Source organism: Astatotilapia calliptera, chromosome 23 (assembly GCF_900246225.1).
Source record: "Astatotilapia calliptera chromosome 23, fAstCal1.2, whole genome shotgun sequence".
In the NCBI taxonomy this organism is placed as follows: domain Eukaryota; kingdom Metazoa; phylum Chordata; class Actinopteri; order Cichliformes; family Cichlidae; genus Astatotilapia; species Astatotilapia calliptera.
In genome coordinates, this window is record NC_039323.1 from 17,320,670 (window position 1) to 17,343,396 (window position 22,727).

The window sequence follows — 22,727 nt, forward strand, 5'->3', positions numbered from 1 at the left end:
ATTACAAAAACTACGCTGTAAAAATAACTTGAAATATTTTATATCAGCACAATGTTTCAAAAAAAGTGAAAATTAAACTGGATTGTAACACCTCAGAAAAAGCACAATTTTTGTCTTGAAACTGTAGGATATGCACCACAAAAATCACCAGAAGTTCAAATCCATTCTCTTGCTCTTATACAATTCAGGGTGGGTCACGGATGATACCCACTTGACTCAGCTTGACTCCACTCAATTTTTTGAATTTTTGGTTTGGTGGTACCTGCTCAGTCGGGGTCGGTGTGGTGTCAACAGACTGCATGCAAATAATTGGCCAGCGAGTAATGACTCCATGGTCCATCTATGAGGTGCAGATGATTACCATCAGTTTAGCAGCAGGTATACCATCACTGAGATGTCCTCTTGTTCTTCAGTTGCGTCGCATAAAAATGATGTCACAGGACTTTTGGCCTGCGTTGCTTCAATGATCCAACCCACATTGATGTGGCACTCAAACGAAATTGAAAACTACTGAAACTGAGTCGAGTTGAGTCGAGTAGGTGGCAACGGAAAAGCAGCAATAGCGTGAGAGCCAGGGTACACCCTGGACAGGCCTCAAATCTGTTGGAGTGCTAAAACAAAAATTAATTTAAAATTATTTTCTAAGAAAATAAAAAACAAAAACAACCAAAATCTGCCCACAATAAAAACATAAAAACCCACATGTTCTGGTATTTTTTTTTTTTTAAATGAATTGTACTTTTAATTTTTCATATTGTTACAGTGCTGTGACAAGTTGTGAGGTGTCAGTGAGGTAGGGGATGAGGGGAAGATCATCAGTCAGAGGTAAATACAGTTGTTGGCTTGTTTGTGTATCAGAGGACTAACAAAGTTTCAGAGGTCGAGTTTTATCCAGTTAGAGTCAGAATACAGAAACACGCTGTGTCTCTCAGTGCAGGTTGGCCTGGAGCTTTATTAATAAAGCTTCATTCAAAATTCATGAGGAGTTTCATGGGACTCGTTAGTCTGCTGCTAACAGATGCTAATGAATGCTAACAGAAGACTGCAGGGACGGTTTATATTTACATTGGCAAGAAATCAGATTTACATAAGATCTTAACAGCCGATCTGAGTGAAAGTTTGACATACACATCTTTATTTAAACCAGAAAGACTCTCCAAACTGAACTGCAAACATTTAATGGCACTGTATTAATATCACTTTAAAGTCCAGTTTGTGTCTTCAGAGAGACATCTGGGTTTGTTCTCCACTCCACAGATCTTGACGCGCTGCTTATGAGATTTCAGTCACCAGAATTTAGCAGAGGGCAGCAGGGAAGGTTTGACCTTGCGCCCAGGGTTATAGATGTCTCTAACCTCCGTTTCCAGACGAATGCCAGGAACCTTAAAGATGGACACAGCTGACAAAGAAAGAAAGAGAAAAAAAAATGAATTTAAGCCTTAAACAGCTTTTTGTTAAAAAAGGATTTATGATCATACATCTATAATGTATCTATGTTGGAAATTCAAGTAAGTGCTGCTAGGTGAGTGCTGAATTAACAGAAAATATGTTCTTTAAAGTTTAGCTGCAATATGGTAACATTTAAGTGAGTTCTTACTGTCTCTGAGGTGCATGATGGGAGGAGGCAGTGTGTTGAAGTACAGGTGCTGCATGGCGTCCGGAGCCGAGATCCTGTCTGTAGGGACCACCTTTAGCATCTCCTGGGCCAGGTCCTCGGTCTTATATGGCAGCTGCTCCAACCTGATCCAGATCAACACAGGCAGATGGAGGACTACAGAGTCAAGTGATCTAACCTGGTCTACATGTGGACTGTTGGACTGTCTACAGTTAACACAGATGAAGGACTGTCATGTGACTAATGTTTGCATTTCAAAGTGTGTTAGCAGGTTAGCATGTGTGTGCCCATATAAAAGTTACCTTTTCCAAACGGTCCTAAGCTGCTTTGGTTCTGAGTAAAGAAACCGCTCTATGGAAGAAAAAAAAACCCACTCAATTAGCAATTAGCAAATGTTAACATGGATCTAAAAAGGTTCCCATGCTTTGCACTTCAGCTGGTTTTTAGCCTACATTTATTATTTTTGGGGGAATGAAACAGCTTCAGTCTGTCATTGATGCCCTAATATGTGTCAGCAGATCACTGAAACCTCTCAGGCAGCTTTTTAAACTGTCTTCTTTTCAGGTTTCTGAAGGATTTGTGGAAGTTTGTTCTGGGATGACATGAGAACTAAATGGTGTCAGACTGAATCTAAAAGTGTGTGTTATCACTGTGAACAGCTCAGGTCTCATCACTCTAAAGGTGGTGTGTGAATTCTTGGGGGAACCTGATCTTTAATGTTACAGCTCTGTGTGGGTTGGCCTGAAGTTACAGTTTACTGTAAAAGATTACTTTATCCAGTGATTCATGAGCAGCTCAACCACTGATCTCACTCTGTGGTTAATTTCTTCTCGTCTTTGTTCTCTCTTCTCACACCCACATGATGTATCAGAGACCTTGTCAGACTTGCAGAGCAGAGTTCGCCTCAAAGTCTGAGAAATCATCTCATTTTAATCCGAGTAAAACTGTTAAAACAGGAAACGTGGAGACATGTTGCCTCCCGATGGAAATTTTGAGTCACTGCACACAAGTAATGACCCTTAATGAACCCCAGGCATCACAGAACAACTGTGAATGTTTACAAGACAAATTCATGCCACCTCCACAAAAACATCATTGATTTAATTAGCCTGTTTATATAAGACTAAAAAAAATTGTATTTAAATTTTAAAACCGGTCAGAGCGGGCACGCTCCATTTTGTGTAACTATTTTAAAATCCCGGTAGCACTGCAACCACGTGAGCTAGCGCAATAATCTTTTTTGCATATGAAACCGGAGGAGTTGTACTTACATCTTATGCCATCAGCTTGTCCTCGGTCACGGTTTCCTTCCACATAAAGCTTTGCAAAAACTGCATAAAAAGCACTTGCAGCAACAAAAACATAATATTCCAGAAACACGCTTAGCCGATCCGATCAGCTGTTCGTAACACTTCCTATGTCCATCAGCGCGAACTATCGCATGTCCGCCATGACCTGCCCGAAACCGGAAGTGATGTCATTTTCGCGGAAATGTAGTTTTTTACCATCAAGGACTCATGAGCCTATACTGGTGTTTTTAAAAGTTATGTTTGACTTTATGAATTTCTGTGTCGTTTCTGGGATGCTTAGGACTCATATTGCACTGCTGGAAATAGTTTATTTTGATGCATATGCTGGTTTTTTTTGCAAATTTGCACTATAATATTTATTTTCGTTTTTCCTGCAGTATATAAAAATTGGTGTATTTCAAAAATAAAACTATGAAGACATTCAAAATAAATTTCCTGTGGTGGGAAACTATTTTGTGCAACTTTTTTGTATTTACAGTTTTGAGGGATAAGCCTCTTAAATTTCTCTAACTAGAAATATATGTTAACAAAACAAAAACGATTTTCAATTTTTTTGTAGTTTATTGCACCTTTTTGCAATTTATGTAATTACTATGCACTTAATGCATGCATATTATTAAAATTTAGGATGTAATGGTTGTATTGATGTATAGCAACTTGAAATGCTCCCAAAAATGGCTCCACAGCATGTAAAAATATAATAGAAGCTCTGGCGGAATTGGTTCTATGGTAGGTCTTAAAGGGTTAAAACTGTGAAATAACAGCAAAAACAAAAACACTAAATAGAGAGTTGCATGTGTCAGAGGTGTTATCTAAACGTACCTGGTCTGTAATTGGGTAGAAGGCTGACACCAGGCCAGCTGTCCTCAGAGGAGAGGCCCAGGACCTGCAGGGTTACATCATCTTAATAGTATTAGTACTTAATGTGAGTATTATTACAGTGTAATATCACACAGTAGTACTATTTCGTGGATCAGTGATATAAACAGTGTTACTGACCTCCCAGATCTTCTGCAGCTGCTCAAACTCATCAGAGACTCCTGGGAATGCTGGCGCCCCCTGCAGCATCTCTATGAAAATGCACCCAGCCCCCCTAATTCAGAAAAAGCAAACTTTATTCACACAGTCACAGCCGGCAGCTGAATTTGAATAATCGGTACTGACCATATGTCTAGAGCTGTGGAGTAGTCTGTGGATCCCAGCAGGACATCAGGGGGGCGGTACCACAGCGTCACCACCTCCGAAGAGAAGGTCTGACTGGGAATGGATTTGGACCGAGCCAGACCTGCAACAGAACCAGAAAACATTTGAAAAAAACATTTTAACTTTGCATTTTTTTTACTTTAAACTAGTTAAATTGTCTGCTTTAATCCTCCTTGAATCGCTACCTTATCGTGGTGGAGGGGTTTGTGTGTCCCAGGGATCCCAGGGGCTATGTTGTCTGGGGGCTTTTGGGGACCTGATATGTTTAATATGCTGCTGAGAATATAGCCCAGAAGAAGCGTATAGTATAGCTTTTATTTTGGAAAGAGCCATTTCTCTGTAATAAACTCTCTTTTCCAAAGATGAGTGATTTCTTGATCAGATAGATTTATTTTTTTATTACTTTGTTGTTTCAGCAACATTAAATTTAAAAACTGTACTTTTGAGTTAAGATATATATTTATAATTTTAATAAATGACAAATTAAAAAGGCATGAACATTTTTTGTATCGAAAGAATATCGAACCGTGACACCAAAGTATCGAACCGAACTGTGAATTTTGTGTATCGTTGCACCCCCAATATATATATATATATATATATATATATATATATATATATATATATATATATATATATATCCTCCTTGAATCGCTACCTTATCGTGGTGGAGGGGTTTGTGTGTCCCAGGGATCCCAGGGGCTATGTTGTCTGGGGGCTTTTGCCCCCTGGTAGGGTCTCCCATGGCAAATTGGTCCTGGGTGAGGGACCTGGGTGGAGCTGGAAGGTGCTCCACCTGGAGACTCTGTTGTCCTGCTTGCTGGGAGACTTCAATGCTCACGTGGGTAACGACAGCGAGACCTGGAGGGGCGTGATTGGGAGGAACGGCCTCCCTGATCTGAACCCGAGCGGTGCTTTGTTATTGGACTTCTGTGCTAATCACAGTTTGGCCATAACGAACACCCTGTTCGAACATAAGAGTGTCCATAAGTGCACGTGGCACCAGGACGCTCTAGGCCGTAGGTCGATCATCGATTTTGTAATCGTATCACCAGACCTGCGACCATATGTTCTGGACACTCGGGTAAAGAGAGGGGCTGAGCTGTCAACTGATCACCACCTGGTGGTGAGTTGGATCAGGTGGCGGGGGAGGACACTGGACAGACCTGGTGCACCTAAACGCGTAGTGAGGGTGTGCTGGGAACGTCTAGCAGAGGCCCCAGTCCGTGAGATCTTCAACGCACACCTCTGGCAGAGCTTCAACAGCATTCCGAGGGAGACTGGGGACATTGAGTCCGAATGGACCATGTTCAGCGTCTCCATTGCCGAAGCTGCTGCATTGAGCTGCAGCCGCAAGGTGGTTGGTGCCTGCCATGCGTGGTGGTAATCCCCGAACCAAATGGTGGACACCAGAGGTGAAGGGAGCCACCAGGCTGAAGAAGGAGTCCTGTCGGGCTTGGTTAGCCTGTGGGACTCCGGAGGCAGCCGACAGGTATCGACAGGCCAAGCGGAATGCGGCTCGGGCAGTGGCTGAAGCAAAAACTCGGGTGTGGGAGGAGTTCGGAAAGGCCATGGAAAAAGACTTTCGGACTGCCTCGAAGAGATTCTGGCAAACCGTCAGGCGTCTCAGGAGGGGAAAGCGGTGCTCTACCTGCACTGTGTATAGTGCTGGCGGAGCGCTGCTGACGTCGACTGAGAAAATTGTCAGGCGGTGGAAGGAATACTTCGAGGACCTCCTTAATCCCACTGACACGTCTTCCGAGGAAGAAGCAGTGTCTGGGGATGAGGGGAATGACCCGCCAATTTCCGGGGGCGAGGTCACTGAGGCAGTTAAACAACTCCTTGGTGGCAGAGCCCCTGGTGTTGATGAGGTCCGCCCCGAGTTCCTGAAGGCTCTGGACGTTGTAGGGCTGTCCTGGTTGACACGCCTCTGCAATGTTGCGTGGAGATCAGGGGCAGTACCTGTGGACTGGCAGACCGGGGTGGTGGTCCCCATCTTTAAGAAGGGGGACCGGAGGGTGTGTTCCAACTACAGGGGGATCACACTCCTCAGCCTCCCTGGGAAAGTCTATGCCAGGGTGCTGGAAAGGAGAGTTCGTCCGCTAGTCGAACCTCGGATACAGGAGGAACAATGCGGTTTTCGTCCTGGTCGCGGAACACTGGACCAGCTCTTTATCCTCTCGAGGATACTTGAGGGTGCATGGGAGTTTGCCCAACCAGTCTACATGTGTTTTGTGGACTTGGAGAAGGCATTCGACCGTGTCCCTCGGAGTGTCCTGTGGGAGGTGTTGTGGGAGTATGGGGTGTCTGGCCCATTGCTACGGGCCATTCGATCCCTATACAACCGTTGCAAGAGCTTGGTTTGCATCGCCGGCAATAAGTCGGACTCGTTCCCGGTGGGTGATGGGCTCCGCCAGGGCTGCCCTTTGTCTCCGGTTCTGTTCATAATTTTTATGGACAGGATTTCTAGGCGCAGCCAAGTGGCGGAGGGCTTTCGCTTTGGTGGCCTCAGAATCTCATCTCTGATTTTTGCGGATGATGTGGTTCTGTTGGCTTCATCGGGTGAGGGCGTCCAGCTCGCACTGGAACGGTTCACAGCCGAGTGTGAAGCAGCGGGAATGAGGTTCAGCACCTCCAAATCTGAGGCCATGGTTCTCAGCCGGAAAAGGGTGGAGTGCCCACTCCGGGTCGGGGATGAGTTCCTGCCCCAAGTGGAGGAGTTCAAGTATCTCGGGGTCTTGTTCGCGAGTGATGGGAGAAGGGAGCCGGAGATCGACAGACGAATTGGGGCTGCAGCTGCAGTAATGCAGACGCTGCACCGGTCCGTCGTGGTGAAGAGGGAGCTGAGTGTAAAAGCGAAGCTCTCAATTTACCGGTCGATCTACGTCCCTACCCTCACCTATGGCCACGAGCTGTGGGTAGTGACCGAAAGAACGAGATCGCGGATACAAGCGGCAGAAATGAGCTTCCTCCGAAGGGTGGCTGGCCTCTCCCTTAGAGATAGGGTGAGAAGTTCGGCCATCCGGGAGGGGCTCAGAGTAGAGCAGCTGCTGCTCCACATCGAAAGGAGCCAGCTGAGGTGGTTCGGGCATCTGACAAGGATGCCCCCTGGGCGCCTCCTGGGTGAGGTGTTCCAGGCATGTCCCACCGGGAGGAGGCCCCGGGGCAGACCCAGGACACGCTGGAGAGATTATATCTCTCAGCTGGCCTGGGAACGCCTTGGTATTCCCCCGGATAAGCTGGAGGAGGTGGCTGGGGAGAGGGAGGTCTGGGCCTCTTTGCTTAGGCTGCTGCCCCTGCGGATAAAGCGGATGAAGATGGATGGATGTATATATATATATATAAAAAAAAAAAACACCCAGCACGCCCCTGCGGGCGGTTTATCCTTCAAGCTCGGGTCCTCTACCAGAGGCCTGGGAGCTTGAGGGTCCTGCGCAGTATCTTAGCTGTTCCCAGGACTGCGCTCTTCTGGACAGAGATCTCCGATGTTATTCCCGGGATCTGCTGGAGCCACTCGCCTAGCTTGGGAGTCACCGCACCTAGTGCTCCGATTACCACGGGGACCACCGTTACCTTCACCCTCCACATCCTCTCGAGCTCTTCTCTGAGCCCTTGGTATTTCTCCAGCTTCTCGTGTTCCTTCTTCCTGATATTGCTGTCATTCGGAACCGCTACATCGATCACTACGGCCGTCTTCTTCTGTTTGTCTACCACCACTATGTCCGGTTGGTTAGCCACCACCATTTTGTCTGTCTGTATCTGGAAGTCCCACAGGATCTTAGCTCGGTCATTCTCCACCACCCTTGGGGGCATCTCCCATTTTGACCTTGGAACTTCCAGGCCATATTCGGCACAGATGTTTCTGTATACTATAACGGCCACTTGGTTATGGCGTTCCATGTATGTCTTGCCTGCTAGCATCTTGCACCCTGCTGTTATGTGCTGGATTGTCTCTGGGGCATCTTTACACAGCCTGCACCTGGGGTTTTGCCTGGTGTGATAGACCCCAGCCTCTATGGATCTTGTACTCAGAGCTTGTTCTTGTGCTGCCATGATTAGTGCCTCTGTGCTGTCTTTCAGTCCAGCTTTGTCCAGCCACTGGTAGGATTTCTGGATATCAGCCACCTCCTCTATCTGCCGGTGGTACATACCGTGCAGGGGCCTGTCCTTCCATGATGGTTCCTCGTCTCCCTCCTCTTTCTTGGGTTTCTGCTGCCTGAGGTATTCACTGAGCACTCGGTCAGTTGGGGCCATCTTCCCAATGTATTCTTGGATGTTCCTTGTCTCATCCTGGACTGTGGTGCTGACACTCACCAGTCCCCGGCCCCCTTCCTTCCGCTTAGCGTACAGCCTCAGGGTGCTGGACTTGGGGTGAAACCCTCCATGCATGGTCAGGAGCTTTCTTGTCTTTATGTCAGTGGCTTCTATCTCCTCCTTTGGCCAGCCTATTACCCCAGCAGGGTACCTGATCACGGGCAGGGCGTATGTGTTGATGGCCCGGATCTTGTTCTTACCATTCAGCTGACTCCTCAGGACTTGCCTGACCCTCTGCAGGTACTTGGTGGTTGCAGCCTTTCTAGCGGCCTCTTCATGGTTCCCATTTGCCTGCGGGATCCCCAGGTACTTGTAACTGTCCTCTATGTCTGCAATGTTGCCTTCTGGTAGTTCAATCCCCTCAGTTCTGACTACCTTCCCTCTCTTTGTTACCATCCGACTACACTTCTCCAGTCCGAACGACATTCCAATGTCATTGCTGTATAGCCTGGTAGTGTGGATCAGTGAATCGATGTCTCGTTCACTCTTGGCATACAGCTTGATGTCATCCATGTACAGGAGGTGGCTGACAACTGCTCCGTTCCGTAGTCGGTATCCGTAGCCAGTCTTGTTAATGATCTCACTGAGGGGGTTCAGGCCTATGCAGAACAGCAGTGCAGCAATGCAGCACTACGGGCAATACCATATATATATATATATATATATATATATATATATATATATATATATATATATATATATATATATATATATATATATATATATATATATATATATATATATATATATATATATATATATATATATATATATATATATATATATATATATATAGCGCGTAGTGGATAGCGTAGTGGTTAAACTACACGCCTTTGGAACAGAGGATCGCAAGTTCGATTCCTGCCTGGGGCGTCTGTATCCAGTAAGGGTCCTAAGGCTAGACCCCCTATGCTAAGCAAGCCTACCGCAGACATGAGCGAGACAGATAAATATGAAGGCATGCCGGCTCGGACGTCGCCCGGATCAACAAGGTCCGCGTCAGGTGTTGAGGAACCAGGGCACCCTGACGAAAAGTGGGCTACTGGAACAAGAAGGCATCGGTGGGCAAGGGACGAAAACAGGGCGTTGTTGGAATGCTACTACGCAAGTAACCCCGGCGGAAGGGGCTACATGAATAGGATGAGGGACCTATGGATTCTTCGATACCCAACATCCACAATGACGGCGAAACAACTAGTAGCTCAGTGTTCCAACATTCGAAAGAAGGGACTGCTCTCACAGCTAGAGATTGACGAGGTACAACACAAATGCTACGGCAAGGAGGAGTCAGGACGCCAGGTCAGGGGGGAGATATCATCACCCCCACCCGAGATTGGGTACATAGCCCCAAGTGCGATAGGAGAAGGATCGTTGAGTGCGAGAGGAACTGACCTTAAAAATAGGATCATGGCCAAGCTTGAAACCTGGATCTCCCGTAGCCGGTTACCAAGATTACGTGAAGTACCCTCAGAAGGTCTGCTAGATGATGTTAATGCAGCACTACGGGCAATACCTACAACCACGATTACCGACACTAACAAGCTGATCTACAATACGGCAGCAGTGATCAGTGAGATGCTTGGCTACAAGTTGAACAGCCACAAGGGGCAGTACCCTCCATGGAGAAGGAGGCTAGAGGGCAAGATCAAAGTAGCACGGAGGGAGGTTAGCCAACTAACAGAGTTGCAGAAAGGTGCGACAAATAAGGTGCCTAAGAAATACAGCAAGCTGTCCATACCTGAGGCCTTGGAAACTGCCAAGCAAAGACTCACAGCCTTGGCCAGCCGCTTGAGGAGGTACACCAGAGAGATAGAAGGCAGGAGAATAAACCAGCTGTTCTCCACAGAACCAGCAAAGGTGTACTCTCAGTGGCAAGGGAACAATAAGAGAACAGCACCACCAAGGCTGGAGACGGAGCAATACTGGAAGAGCATATGGGAGAAGGATGCAACCCATAACGGCCACGCTCAGTGGCTAGTGGATCTGAGGGCAGACCACAGCGACCTCCCTGAACAAGGTCCAGTAACCATCACAGTGGCAGATATCCAAGAAAGGGTCTCCAGTATGAAGAGTTGGACAGCACCAGGGCCCGACATGGTTCACGCCTACTGGCTGAAGAAGCTGACTGCACTCCACGAGCGTCTGGCAGCACAAATGAACCAGCTGCTAGTTAACGAGAGACACCCGGAATGGCTAACTGAAGGCCGGACGGTCCTGATCCCCAAGGACCCCAAGAAGGGACCGGTCCCCTCCAACTACCGACCAATAACCTGCCTCAGTACTACATGGAAGCTCCTGTCAGGCATCATATCGGCTAAGATGAACAGGCACATGGGTCAATACATGAGCGGGACACAGAAAGGAATTGGCAAGAATACCAGAGGCGCAAAACACCAGCTACTGGTAGACAGAACAATCAGCCGAGACTGCAAGACCAGACTGACCAACCTGTGCACTGCCTGGATTGATTACAAGAAGGCCTATGACTCAATGCCCCACAGCTGGATACTGGAATGCCTAGAATTGTACAAGATCAATGGGACCCTAAGAGCCTTCATCAGGAACTCAATGGGGATGTGGCGTACAACACTAGAGGCCAACTCCAAGCCCATAGCACAAGTTACCATCAAGTGCGGGATCTACCAAGGAGATGCTCTGTCCCCACTGCTGTTCTGCATAGGCCTGAACCCCCTCAGTGAGATCATTAACAAGACTGGCTACGGATACCGACTACGGAACGGAGCAGTTGTCAGCCACCTCCTGTACATGGATGACATCAAGCTGTATGCCAAGAGTGAACGAGACATCGATTCACTGATCCACACTACCAGGCTATACAGCAATGACATTGGAATGTCGTTCGGACTGGAGAAGTGTAGTCGGATGGTAACAAAGAGAGGGAAGGTAGTCAGAACTGAGGGGATTGAACTACCAGAAGGCAACATTGCAGACATAGAGGACAGTTACAAGTACCTGGGGATCCCGCAGGCAAATGGGAACCATAAAGAGGCCGCTAGAAAGGCTGCAACCACCAAGTACCTGCAGAGGGTCAGGCAAGTCCTGAGGAGTCAGCTGAATGGTAAGAACAAGATCCGGGCCATCAACACATACGCCCTGCCCGTGATCAGGTACCCTGCTGGGGTAATAAGCTGGCCAAAGGAGGAGATAGAAGCCACTGACATAAAGACAAGAAAGCTCCTGACCATGCATGGAGGGTTTCACCCCAAGTCCAGCACCCTGAGGCTGTACGCTAAGCGGAAGGAAGGGGGCCGGGGACTGGTGAGTGTCAGCACCACAGTCCAGGATGAGACAAGATGGCCCCAACTGACCGAGTGCTCAGTGAATACCTCAGGCAGCAGAAACCCAAGAAAGAGGAGGGAGACGAGGAACCATCATGGAAGGACAGGCCCCTGCACGGTATGTACCACCGGCAGATAGAGGAGGTGGCTGATATCCAGAAATCCTACCAGTGGCTGGACAAAGCTGGACTGAAAGACAGCACAGAGGCACTAATCATGGCAGCACAAGAACAAGCTCTGAGTACAAGATCCATAGAGGCTGGGGTCTATCACACCAGGCAAGACCCCAGGTGCAGGCTGTGTAAAGATGCCCCAGAGACAATCCAGCACATAACAGCAGGGTGCAAGATGCTAGCAGGCAAGGCATACATGGAACGCCATAACCAAGTGGCCGGCATAGTGTACAGGAACATCTGTGCCGAGTATAACCTAGAAGTCCCGAGGTCAAAATGGGAGATGCCCCCAAGGGTGGTGGAGAATGACCGAGCTAAGATCCTGTGGGACTTCCAGATACAGACGGACAAAATGGTGGTGGCTAACCAACCGGACATAGTGGTGGTAGACAAACAGAAGAAGACAGCCGTAGTGATCGATGTAGCGGTTCCGAATGACAGCAATATCAGGAAGAAGGAACACGAGAAGCTGGAGAAATACCAAGGGCTCAGAGAAGAGCTCGAGAGGATGTGGAGGGTGAAGGTAACGGTGGTCCCCGTGGTAATCGGAGCACTAGGTGCGGTGACTCCCAAGCTAGGCGAGTGGCTCCAGCAGATCCCGGGAATAACATCGGAGATCTCTGTCCAGAAGAGCGCAGTCCTGGGAACAGCTAAGATACTGCGCAGGACCCTCAAGCTCCCAGGCCTCTGGTAGAGGACCCGAGCTTGAAGGATAAACCGCCCGCAGGGGCGTGCTGGGTGTTTTTATATATATATATATATATATATATATATATATATATATATATGTGTTGTTTCCAACTAGGTTATTTTACAAATCTGTTGTTCCTACAGGTCCTTGCTGACTAAATCTTTGCCTATTTCCACTTCTGCCCTGCAGCGTTGAGCCGGTTCTCACCGAAGTCGGCCAGTTTGAGTTCTCCGAGGTAGCTGATGAGCAGGTTTTGGGGCTTAAGGTCTCGGTGGAGGATCCTGCGGCTGTGGATGTAGCAGAGACCTCGCAGCAGCTGGAACATGAAGATCTGAAACACACGGTGTTGAGCCATGTTAAACATTTCATGGCGTGCTGCTCACAGCTGGAATGACACAGTACTGCCCCCGGCTGTCTGCTGCTGAGCGCAGCGACGTACCCGCACGTTGTGATAGCGTAGACCTCCAGGGTGCTGGATCATGTACTGGGCCAGATCTGTCTGCTGCAGAGACAATCTCTGGTGTTAAACTTCATTTTGATGGTGAGAAAGACCACAGAAAATTTGAAGCTTTTCTTTTATTCAGATACTCATGTTCATCATGTTAATATCATAAAAGGTTTGTTGTAAGACTGTTGTAAGAAATTTTACATAAAACATAATTTATGTTCAAACCTTATACCATAAATGTTCTACACAAATCAGAGATGGTGATCTGAGAGGGAATGACCCCCATATTAACAAATAAATAGATCAGAATGAAAACAAAAAAACAAACAATATATACATTAAAATAAAATTGTAAAAATTTATAAACATTTAAAAGAAAAAAATATAAAATGTGTGAATGCTAAAAATTGTAGCCTTAAAATTTTGTTCTGACTTTGGTTGAAGTTTGTGTGTGTGCGTGCGTGTGTGTGTGTGTGTGTGTGTATGTGTGTGTTGGTGAGTGCTCTGTAGCACCTCCTTCAGGTCACACTCAGCACTGAACAGCAGATTTCTCACCAGGTACTCAAAGACGAAGGTGAGTGTCTCTCTGGTGTGGATGATGTCGTGCAGGAGGACAATGTTGGCATGTTTCAGACGTTTGAGCAAAGAGGCTGTACACACACACACACACACACACACACACACACACACACACACACACACACACACACACACACACACACACACACACACACACATGTTTATGCACATGTTGCTGAAACTATTAAAGACTTAACCACTGATCTAATTGGTCACCTTCTCTAATGGCATTGAACGGGACACCTTCCTCCGTCTTCATACGAATCACCTTCAGAGCAACCAGCTGCCCGTTTATCCTTCACAGAAGAAGAAATGTTTACAGTAAACACTTTATCACTGATCGATCACAACACAAGGAAGATTTTACGGGGCAGGGATAGTTCAGGTCATCCACTGAATGAGGTGCCCCTGAGCAAGGATCAATAAAGTATACATTTCTATTATAATGTCCAGTATGTATGAAAATTAATGTAAATATTACAAATTTTAAACTAATAACATGTCAGATAAACTACTGAAGTTAAAAATGAAACGTTCTTTTTAAAATGTGCAACATAACAGAAATGGACAATTAATATATATTAATGCATAATATATATAATAACAAATATGTATATACTTATAAACTCATTTGATTGAAAAAAAATTGTAATTAATAAAATATTTGCGAATTTTTCCAAAATGTTAAGTATCTGTTAAAAAATAAACATTAACAATAATTTTAGTAATCCTAGCAAAACATCTGTCTAATATCTAACAATAAAAAAGTAAATGGACTGGTTCTTATATACAACTTTTCTACTGTCCTGGAGCACTCAAAGCGCTCTATAAAACATGCCGCATTCACCCCATACACACCCATTCACTATTATCTATACGGTGAGTGCTTTCTAACTATCATTCATGCTCCAATGGATGCATTGGAGAACAACTCGGGGTTAGTATCTTGCCCAAGGATATTTGGCATGCAAACCGGGGGAGGCAGGGATCAAACCACCAACCTCCCAATCAGCAGCTGACCTGCTCTACCTCCTGAGCTACAGCCACCCCACAATGGATTGATTCGTATATAGTGCTTTTCTACTCTCTCGGAGTACTCAAAGCGCTGTATACTAATCAACATTCACACTCATTCACACTCCGATGAATGCAATGGATCTTGCCCAAGTCCCAAAAGATTCTGTAAAAAACTTGTTAAAACTAAACACAGGGAGATGTTTTCTTGTCTTTTGTACATTGTTATGGCCCTGTCCATAATCTGTTTTGGTGGCTGTTGTTGTCTGTGCCTTTAAGTCTTTGCAGGTCCCGGAGTGGATGAGCTGACGGCTGCTGATTGGTCCCCTGGCCATGTGATCTTCATTCAAATCCCTCCCCAGCAGTTGTCCCGGGGCAGCCACTGACAGCAGCAGCAGACCTGACCCTGGCCTCCAAAACCTGAGACTTTTGTGCCTGTGACTTTGTGCGACTTTTTTGGAGTTTTGTATATAGTGTGTACATTAGTTTTCATTGTAAATAGCCTTGTAAATAGCACTGCAACAGAAGGGGTGAGCTGCCTTATTGTTTTTCCTTGCACTGTTTTCTCCTGTTTATTTCAGTTAGGGAGTTAGGTGTAGCGCTTGTCTTTTGTTTGATATTTGATTTCACATAGGGTTGTAGATAACACCTCCTCCTGACTTAGCTTGTTTTGTTTGTTATTTTGGCCTTTGTTCACCCCGGAGCTTCATTTTTGCAGTGCAGAAAAATAAATCACGATTCACTAAGAAATTGGTTTCCCTTTGTGTATGGTTTTGGGGACCAGGGCGGGGCAATTCTTTCAAACTTGTGTTGCGTTCCTGTACCCCTAGACTGGGGCGTAACATACATTGTGACCAACATTCAGACTCAATGTGATCAAAACTTAAGCCACAATCTCATTGGCTGTTTGTGTTTGACTTGTATCGCGGTGAGCTCTGACCTGCTGATGCCTTTGTAGACCGAGGCAAAGGTTCCTTCACCCAGTTTCTCCAGACTCAGGTACGAGTGTGCTGCCCCAAACTCCAGACCTGCTTTCTGATCACAGCACACACACTAAATGTCACACAAGCATCACACCGCCTCACATGTTACCTCAAACATCATGTCATACGCGCCCTGACCCAGGTAAGAGGCTCCCGACTGCCCTCCCCTCTCAGTGGGTCGCTGTTGCTGCGCCCACGCTGGACTTTCAGCCGACGGGCCTGCAGAGTGTGGAACCAGTGAGACTGAGAGCCAGAGGTGGATGAGTCCGAATCCAGCTGAGACACACAGACGAGACCACATCAGGTACACATAAGGGATTGTTAATACTACCTTTAAAGCTCAAAAGATCATTTGAAACCTCAATACCAGCTTAAGAAAATCCTCAACCAATCAATACTACCTAAAATTGTCTTATCACCACCCGTGGTGACTCATATATACCACTTAACACTTCTACTGTGTCCTGGATTGCTGACTGTCTGTCAGAGAGGCCTCAGGTGGTCTGAGGTGGTGGTTGGTAATACTGGAGCTCTATTCCTGTTTACACCTCAGATTTCCTATACAACAGTGAAACCAGCAGAAGTTATCTGGGACGGCTGGGTGTTTTAAGGGTGGGCAGGAGTCGGACTACAAAGAGCTAGTGAGGAATTTTGTGGAGCGGTCGGGAAGAAATCACCTCCTTCTAAATGTCAGCAAGACAAACAAGACAGTGGTTGACTTCCAGAGGAGAAAAACTGCAACCAAAATCAATATCATGGGTGAGGAGGTGGAAACAGTAGACAGCTGCAGGTAGTTGGATGTTCACCTGAATGACAGACTAGACTGGAGGACTAACAGTGATGCCGTTTACAACAAGGGGCTGAACAGGCTCTACCTTCTAAAGAAGCTCAGGTCCTTTAATGTGAGCAGCAAGATGTTGGCGATCTTCTACTAGTCTGTGAGAGTTAGTGCCATCCGTGTCAGAGAAACCTGCAGGATCAACAAACTGATCCTTAAGGCTGGAAGCACCATTGGTCAGAATTTGGAGACATTTGAGTCAATGAGGGTTAGAGGTCATTGAACAAGCTGCTCTCAATCATGGACAACCATCACACCTACTTCACACTTCTGAGCTCATTCTCCTTCAGACTGATTCAATCTCGCTTCAGGAAACCGTTCTTGCTGTTTTCTATAAAGCTGCACACTGATTCTTCATTCTGTCACAGGTGAACAAACCTGTCAACCATTAGATCATAAACATACTTTGTATTAAACCTTCATGCAGCTGTTTTTCTTATATATTTATTAATGCAATTTGTTCTTCTCTCTTGACCAACGTCAGTCGAACTTTTACTGTTTTAACTAACTTCATTTTTACGTTACTTTATTTTTCATCACTGTTGTAAGTTTATAAATTCCTGCACTCTCTCACAACATAAGATCATCACCTGTGACCCTTTTATTTAGCTGTGTTATTTGTTGTGTACTGTAGACTGTAATATTGTTACCCTTTATCATTTTGCTGTAAAACAAAAAGTTCTCCTGTGGGATCAATACAGTTAAGAAAAAAAAATAAAGAATGGTAAATAAAAAATGCAATAAAACCAGTCTCGGTCGTTGTGTCCTTGGGCAAGACACTTCACCTACCGCCTACTGGTGATGGCCAGAGGGGCCGATGACGCGATATGGCAGCCTCGCTTCTGTCAGTCTGCTCCAGGGCAGCTGTGGCTACAACTGTAGCTGCCTTCACCAGTGTGTGAATGTGAGAGTGAATGAATAGTGGAATTGTAAAGCACTTTGTGTCATGGTCCTGGGTCGTTGACCCAGCGTTTTGTGTTTTGTGATTATTTCCCTCTGTTCTAGTTATTCTGTGTCCTCCCCCCTTGTGTCCGGTTCGGGTTCTAGATTTCCTGTTTTGTTCTGAAAGTCTGTGTCTGTTGTCATTGTGTTCAGCTTGTGTCCTCCAGTCATCATGTGTATTCAGATCAGCTGTTCTTCCCTCCTGTGTGCGATTACCCGATTACCTTGTGTGTGTGTATATATAGTGGGTGTCGGTCTGTGTTCGTTGTCGGCTCGTCTGTGTTTGTTGGTATCCTGGTCCTTGGTCTGCGTCTCTCTGCTCCGCTCTCCGTTTTGTAAGATTTCAGGTTTGCTCTTTAGTTTCTCCCAGTTTAGGTTTGTCATTACTCATGCTTCATTGCCTGTTTTTGTCACTGCCACCGTGTAAATAAACTTCACTCGTATCATCAGTTTGCTGCATTTTGGGTCCTCCTTTTCCTCCACTCCACACGGCTCACTCCGCCAGCCGTGACACTTTGAGGGTCTCGAAAAGCGCTATATAAATGCAATCCATTATTATCATTATTATGAAGTTACGTCCATTCAAAACATTAATTAAAAAGAAAAAGAGAAAAAAAAGAATATATATATATATATATATATATATATATATATATATATATATATATATATATATATATATATATATATATATTTTTTTTTTTTTTTTTTTTTTTTTTTAATTAATGTGTTGAATGGACGTAACGTCATATTTTAAATCGAGACAGCATACCCACTGTAAAAAGTTACAACATGCTATAACAGATTTTACATGTTAAATAGATCACAACAAAAGGATTACTCTTTAAAAAAAAATAAAAATAAAAATGATAAATAAAATGAAATAATTGCACTTTTTACAGCGGCTGATGTTTTACCTCAGCAGACGGAAGTGAAGCTGAACTTTTCCTGAAGTTCAACTCCTCCATCTTCACCTCTTCCTCCTCTTCTTCATCTCCATCATAACCTTTCTCCTCACCATTCTCCTCTTCCTCAGCACAGCAACAGCACCTTCTCACCCACTGCCCGGCCTCCCTCGCCCGCCGGGACAGCTCCTCCATCTTTTCACCGTCTTCTTCCTCTTTTCCGTCTCATATGACTCACATGGTTCAGGACGAGTAAACAAGGTCCCATGACCCTCACTCATCCTTCCTCCTCTTCCTCCCCCTCACTGTGCCCAGAAGGTAAAACAACAGGTCCATTGATGTGTGTTTGCTGCCCTCTGGTGGACACAAACCATCACTGGAGCTTTTCATATTAAAAAACAAACAAACAAAAATATCCCAATCAACAACAAGTCAACAAATAAAGACAAATAAAGAATAAAAGAACTCAAAGAAAAATAAATTTGAAGCTTTTAACCATCAACAGAGATCCTCCTGTGTGCTCTAAATGTATCATACAGCAGGTCTGTACATCCAGCTGCTAATAAGAAATACAATAAAAACAGAGAAAAATACAAAAACATCCGTTTCTGTTATATCCTGATAGAAGTGATGGATCTGTTTGACCACTGCAATCAATCTACTGAAGTCAAATTCTGTGTCATGGCTGGCAGTCAGTAAAACTGTACAATAAATTTTATCATAATTAGACTGTCATGTACTTAACCTCTGACAGCAGAATCTGGCCAAACAAATTAATTATAGGTATTAATTAGTTATTAATTATAACTGATTATCCAGTTAACTCAGTGACAGTCTCAGGTGATGATTTTAACACTCTGTAATACACCATAATACCTTAAGAAATGTGACTGAAGTTTAATGAGTACACCTCTGTCTCTCCTAGAACTCATCATTAAAGGTAATTTGTGGCCATCTGGGGGTGAGAATGTAAATTACAGGAGGTCAGGTTCATGTGGAGCCGGACTATTTATTTATATTTTAATTTTACTTTCAGTTTCTATTTTTTTACATCTCACAGCACTGCATAGACACTTATATAAGCTCTATTAGGTTTACAGTATCTCATTCAGGTATATTTAGAACACAGAAACATTTAAATAACATCATAGGTAATAAAGCGTGAATGAAACAACTTTTGAAAACCTTCCAGCTGTTTGACAAGAGATCTGGGAATTTCCGAGATGCACATAAATGCAGCTCATCGTCTATTTAATGTGGGTAATTTAGTCTCTGAGGTTTGGTGTGGTGTTTGGTGTGGTGAGTAGAGCTGGGTATTGATCTTGATTTCTATAACTGATTCAATTCAGTTCAATTCAATGTCAACTCAGACAGTCAGAAATATTATAACTATGACCATTCATCAGTACATATCCATATTTTTATATCTACATATAAAAACAAAGCTCACACTTGTGAGGCTTTATCAGAGGTGTAAACACAGCAGATGCCTTTGTGTCAAAGTAACTGAGGATAAAACACAGAAAAACATGAAGGAGATTTTCCTGGCCTGACTTTTTATAGCAGACAACCCTAAAAATATTCTGCAATAGATCAAAAACTGAACTGAACTAATCAACATTTGAACATTACCTGATGCTGCTGAAGTGCAGCAAAGTTACAGAGGATTTATTAGAGACACAGCTAAGAGTTTTGCAATTTGGCTGGGATGACACATCCTTCATGTGCCGTGTACATACATACACATGCACTTTGTTCTTTTTCAGTAATTCTGTGTATTTCTGGTTATAAACATTATTTGCTGTTTACTATCACCATGTGATGACATCACATTTGTTTCTTTTGTTTTTTCTAATGATTCTGCAAACTGATCCGGTTCTTATTCTCCTGATTGTGAATGTGTCCTCAAACGCCTCTCTGGATGTTGCCTTCATTCCTAACGTTTTTCTTTCTGACCTTATTGTTTGTGACTAATGCTGATCGTCTCCGTGTGAAGGTAAGTGAGGCAGCCTGTAATGTTTAACGTCAGCTGTGTGCGGCTTAGTACCAGCACAAATGTGCCCATAGTTCACGGTAACGGATTCACAGCTGGACCAACGAGCCAGAGTGTGCTCACTATTTTCTGTTAGCCTGTGTGTTCCCTGCAGTTATATCGGACTGTAAAAAGTCATTATTTACTACAGATGTGGTTCAGACGAAGATTTAACTCTCTGGGGTCCAGGGTATAATTGGCCGTTTTTGACTACTTTTGATTTTACCTCTATATTTCACCTTTAAAATATGTTTTTCTTGCCTTGTTTGGTATCATTATTTTCAGCACAACCATTTAAATCTATTTACAGAACAATCAGGTGTGCTGCATCAAATAAGAAGGCACACAAATTATTTGTGCCAGTCCAAAAAATGTAGTTTGTGTTCAGTATAAGACAGAGGAGAACACCAAAGGCCTAAACCCTGCAGGTCTGACAGCAGGAGGTGCATCAGTCCAGTTTTCCATGTGGGAACAGCGTTTACACTGGAATCTGCCTTTGACGGCTTTTTTTGGAGAAAATATGAAATTCAGCAGTATGACTGACACACAATACAAAACAATAACTACACAACAAACTAACTATCCAGTCGTTAAGTGATGACGTGATGAATCCTACTTCCGGGCCTAAAGTAGTCTGCGTTTAATATGGCTTTTGTGTTGTTAACATGTTTAATGTTTTGTATTTTCTTCTATTTAATCTCAAAAAGCTCCTAAAACAGTCAGTGATCACTGTTGACCTCCCTCGGCTTTTATTACCGCTAATCATTTATTTAAGCTCAGTTTTTAAAACCTTAGGATGTACAGTATATATATTAGCTGTATAATACCAGTAGGCCAGCTCTGATATTAATTTGGTATGGCTTCGCGGGCCAAATGTAGTTAGGCTGCGGGCCAAATTTGGCCTGCGGACCAGAGTTTGAAACCTATATTCCTGATAACTGTCTTTAGTAACAAGTATAACGCGTTATACTTGATAACAAGTAACAAGTAACAAGTAACGCGTTACTTAAATGAACCAAGCAAAACTGGTGTGAAAGAGGACTCCTGTCTGAATACAAGTAACACGTTACTGCCCATCTCTGCTGTTAACACACAAACTGTACCATATAGTTGATGGCTATGACTTTTTAAATCCACATTTAGACCAGAATTTTCAAGAAATCTCAAGTCATCAAGAAGTGGTTGCAAAATCTTGTCAAATCTATATTCCTCCCTGTCAATTGAGTTGAACAAAAGACACAGGTGAATATTTGCAAGTGAGGATTTCCACTCTGGTGGCAAATTCTTCAAGGTAAAATACACAGCTCCTAGCTTATGTATGAAAAGAAAAGAAAACCAAAGAAAGAATGCTTGGACACTGCTAGCATAATGGATAGGGAATTATTAAGTGATAAGAACAAGTAATCTGATGTATTGTAATCATTATGAAGCTATAATTTGAGATACAATAAAAGATACAGTAAAAAAAAAAAACGTGTTTGTATCCATATCGGATCAGTATCGTCGATACCACCCTGGTAACTGGTAAACAGAAGTAACCTTTTTTACTTCTGTGCACTTCAACATTTTTAAAGGGAAACATTCACTGCAAAAATTTAACAAAGTGCAGTAAGGTGCTATACTTACTCTCCACACCTCTCCACCAAATCCCCAATGCAAGTCTTCACAAGAAGCTTCCTTGATGGCACTGACAGGGTACCTGTAGTCTCATACTCCTTAAGAATCTGTGGGGCTTTCCTCTTGAGTAGTGACTTTAGGGGTTGACTTTGTTCTTCTGTGGTAATGGTAGACTGTGTAAAGGCAACACCAGACATTGTATCTCTCTGCAGTAATCTTCAAAGTCATGACAGCAAATTTCCACAGAGCATAGAAGTGTGAGTTTACTCAAAAAGCTGCAGCAGAAGAAGGTGGTTTCTTAATTACCGTGATTATAACACAATGACTAAAAGAAATTCTGAATAATAATTAAATTGATTTTATCTTATAGTTGCTACTTGGTGAACAAATCTGATCCTGACTAATAGTTAATAACTGTTAAAACACATGTTATGACTTAGAAAACTGGAGAAATGCAAAGTATACCTGATTTTGTCTAATCTCCCCAAGAAAGGTTTTCATTGGTGGCCCTCTGGCTGACAGGAAGATATGGAATCTATCAAAGTCACCATGCTTTGACGGACAAGGTAAGGAGTGACGGACAAGGTAAGGAGTGACGGACAAGGTAAGCGACTCATGTTGTAACTGACGTCAGACGCCGGAGATTTTGGTGGAAAATTAAAGCAAATGGTAGTTTAGATTTGAACAAATTCATTTAAGTTTCAGTATTACCAAATACACTTATCAATTGTCTTATAACTAACAATATTTGTCTAAATAATCTC

The 22,727-nt window shown here is 44.1% G+C and overlaps 1 protein-coding gene across 2 annotated transcripts; it reads right to left on the reverse strand.

Moving 5' to 3' along the window:
• Positions 1-1,114: 1,114 nt before the first annotated feature.
• Positions 1,115-18,548, reverse strand: cdk15 (cyclin-dependent kinase 15). 2 transcript variants are annotated; one of them, XM_026160109.1, is made up of 13 exons: positions 18,327-18,548; positions 15,768-15,905; positions 15,587-15,681; positions 13,849-13,928; positions 13,609-13,703; positions 13,045-13,104; positions 12,813-12,936; positions 4,090-4,210; positions 3,925-4,018; positions 3,748-3,811; positions 1,918-1,966; positions 1,598-1,740; positions 1,115-1,399 (listed from the first exon to the last, which is right to left on the reverse strand). In XM_026160109.1, exons 1-13 carry the CDS (start codon positions 18,507-18,509, stop codon positions 1,287-1,289), a joined length of 1,359 nt encoding a protein of 452 aa, XP_026015894.1. In that variant the 5' UTR covers positions 18,510-18,548; the 3' UTR covers positions 1,115-1,286. The 2 variants fall into 2 exon arrangements, with proteins under 2 accessions (XP_026015894.1, XP_026015893.1); XM_026160108.1 differs by having other exon boundaries at positions 13,045-13,107.
• Between the last annotated feature and the right edge of the window lie 4,179 nt (positions 18,549-22,727).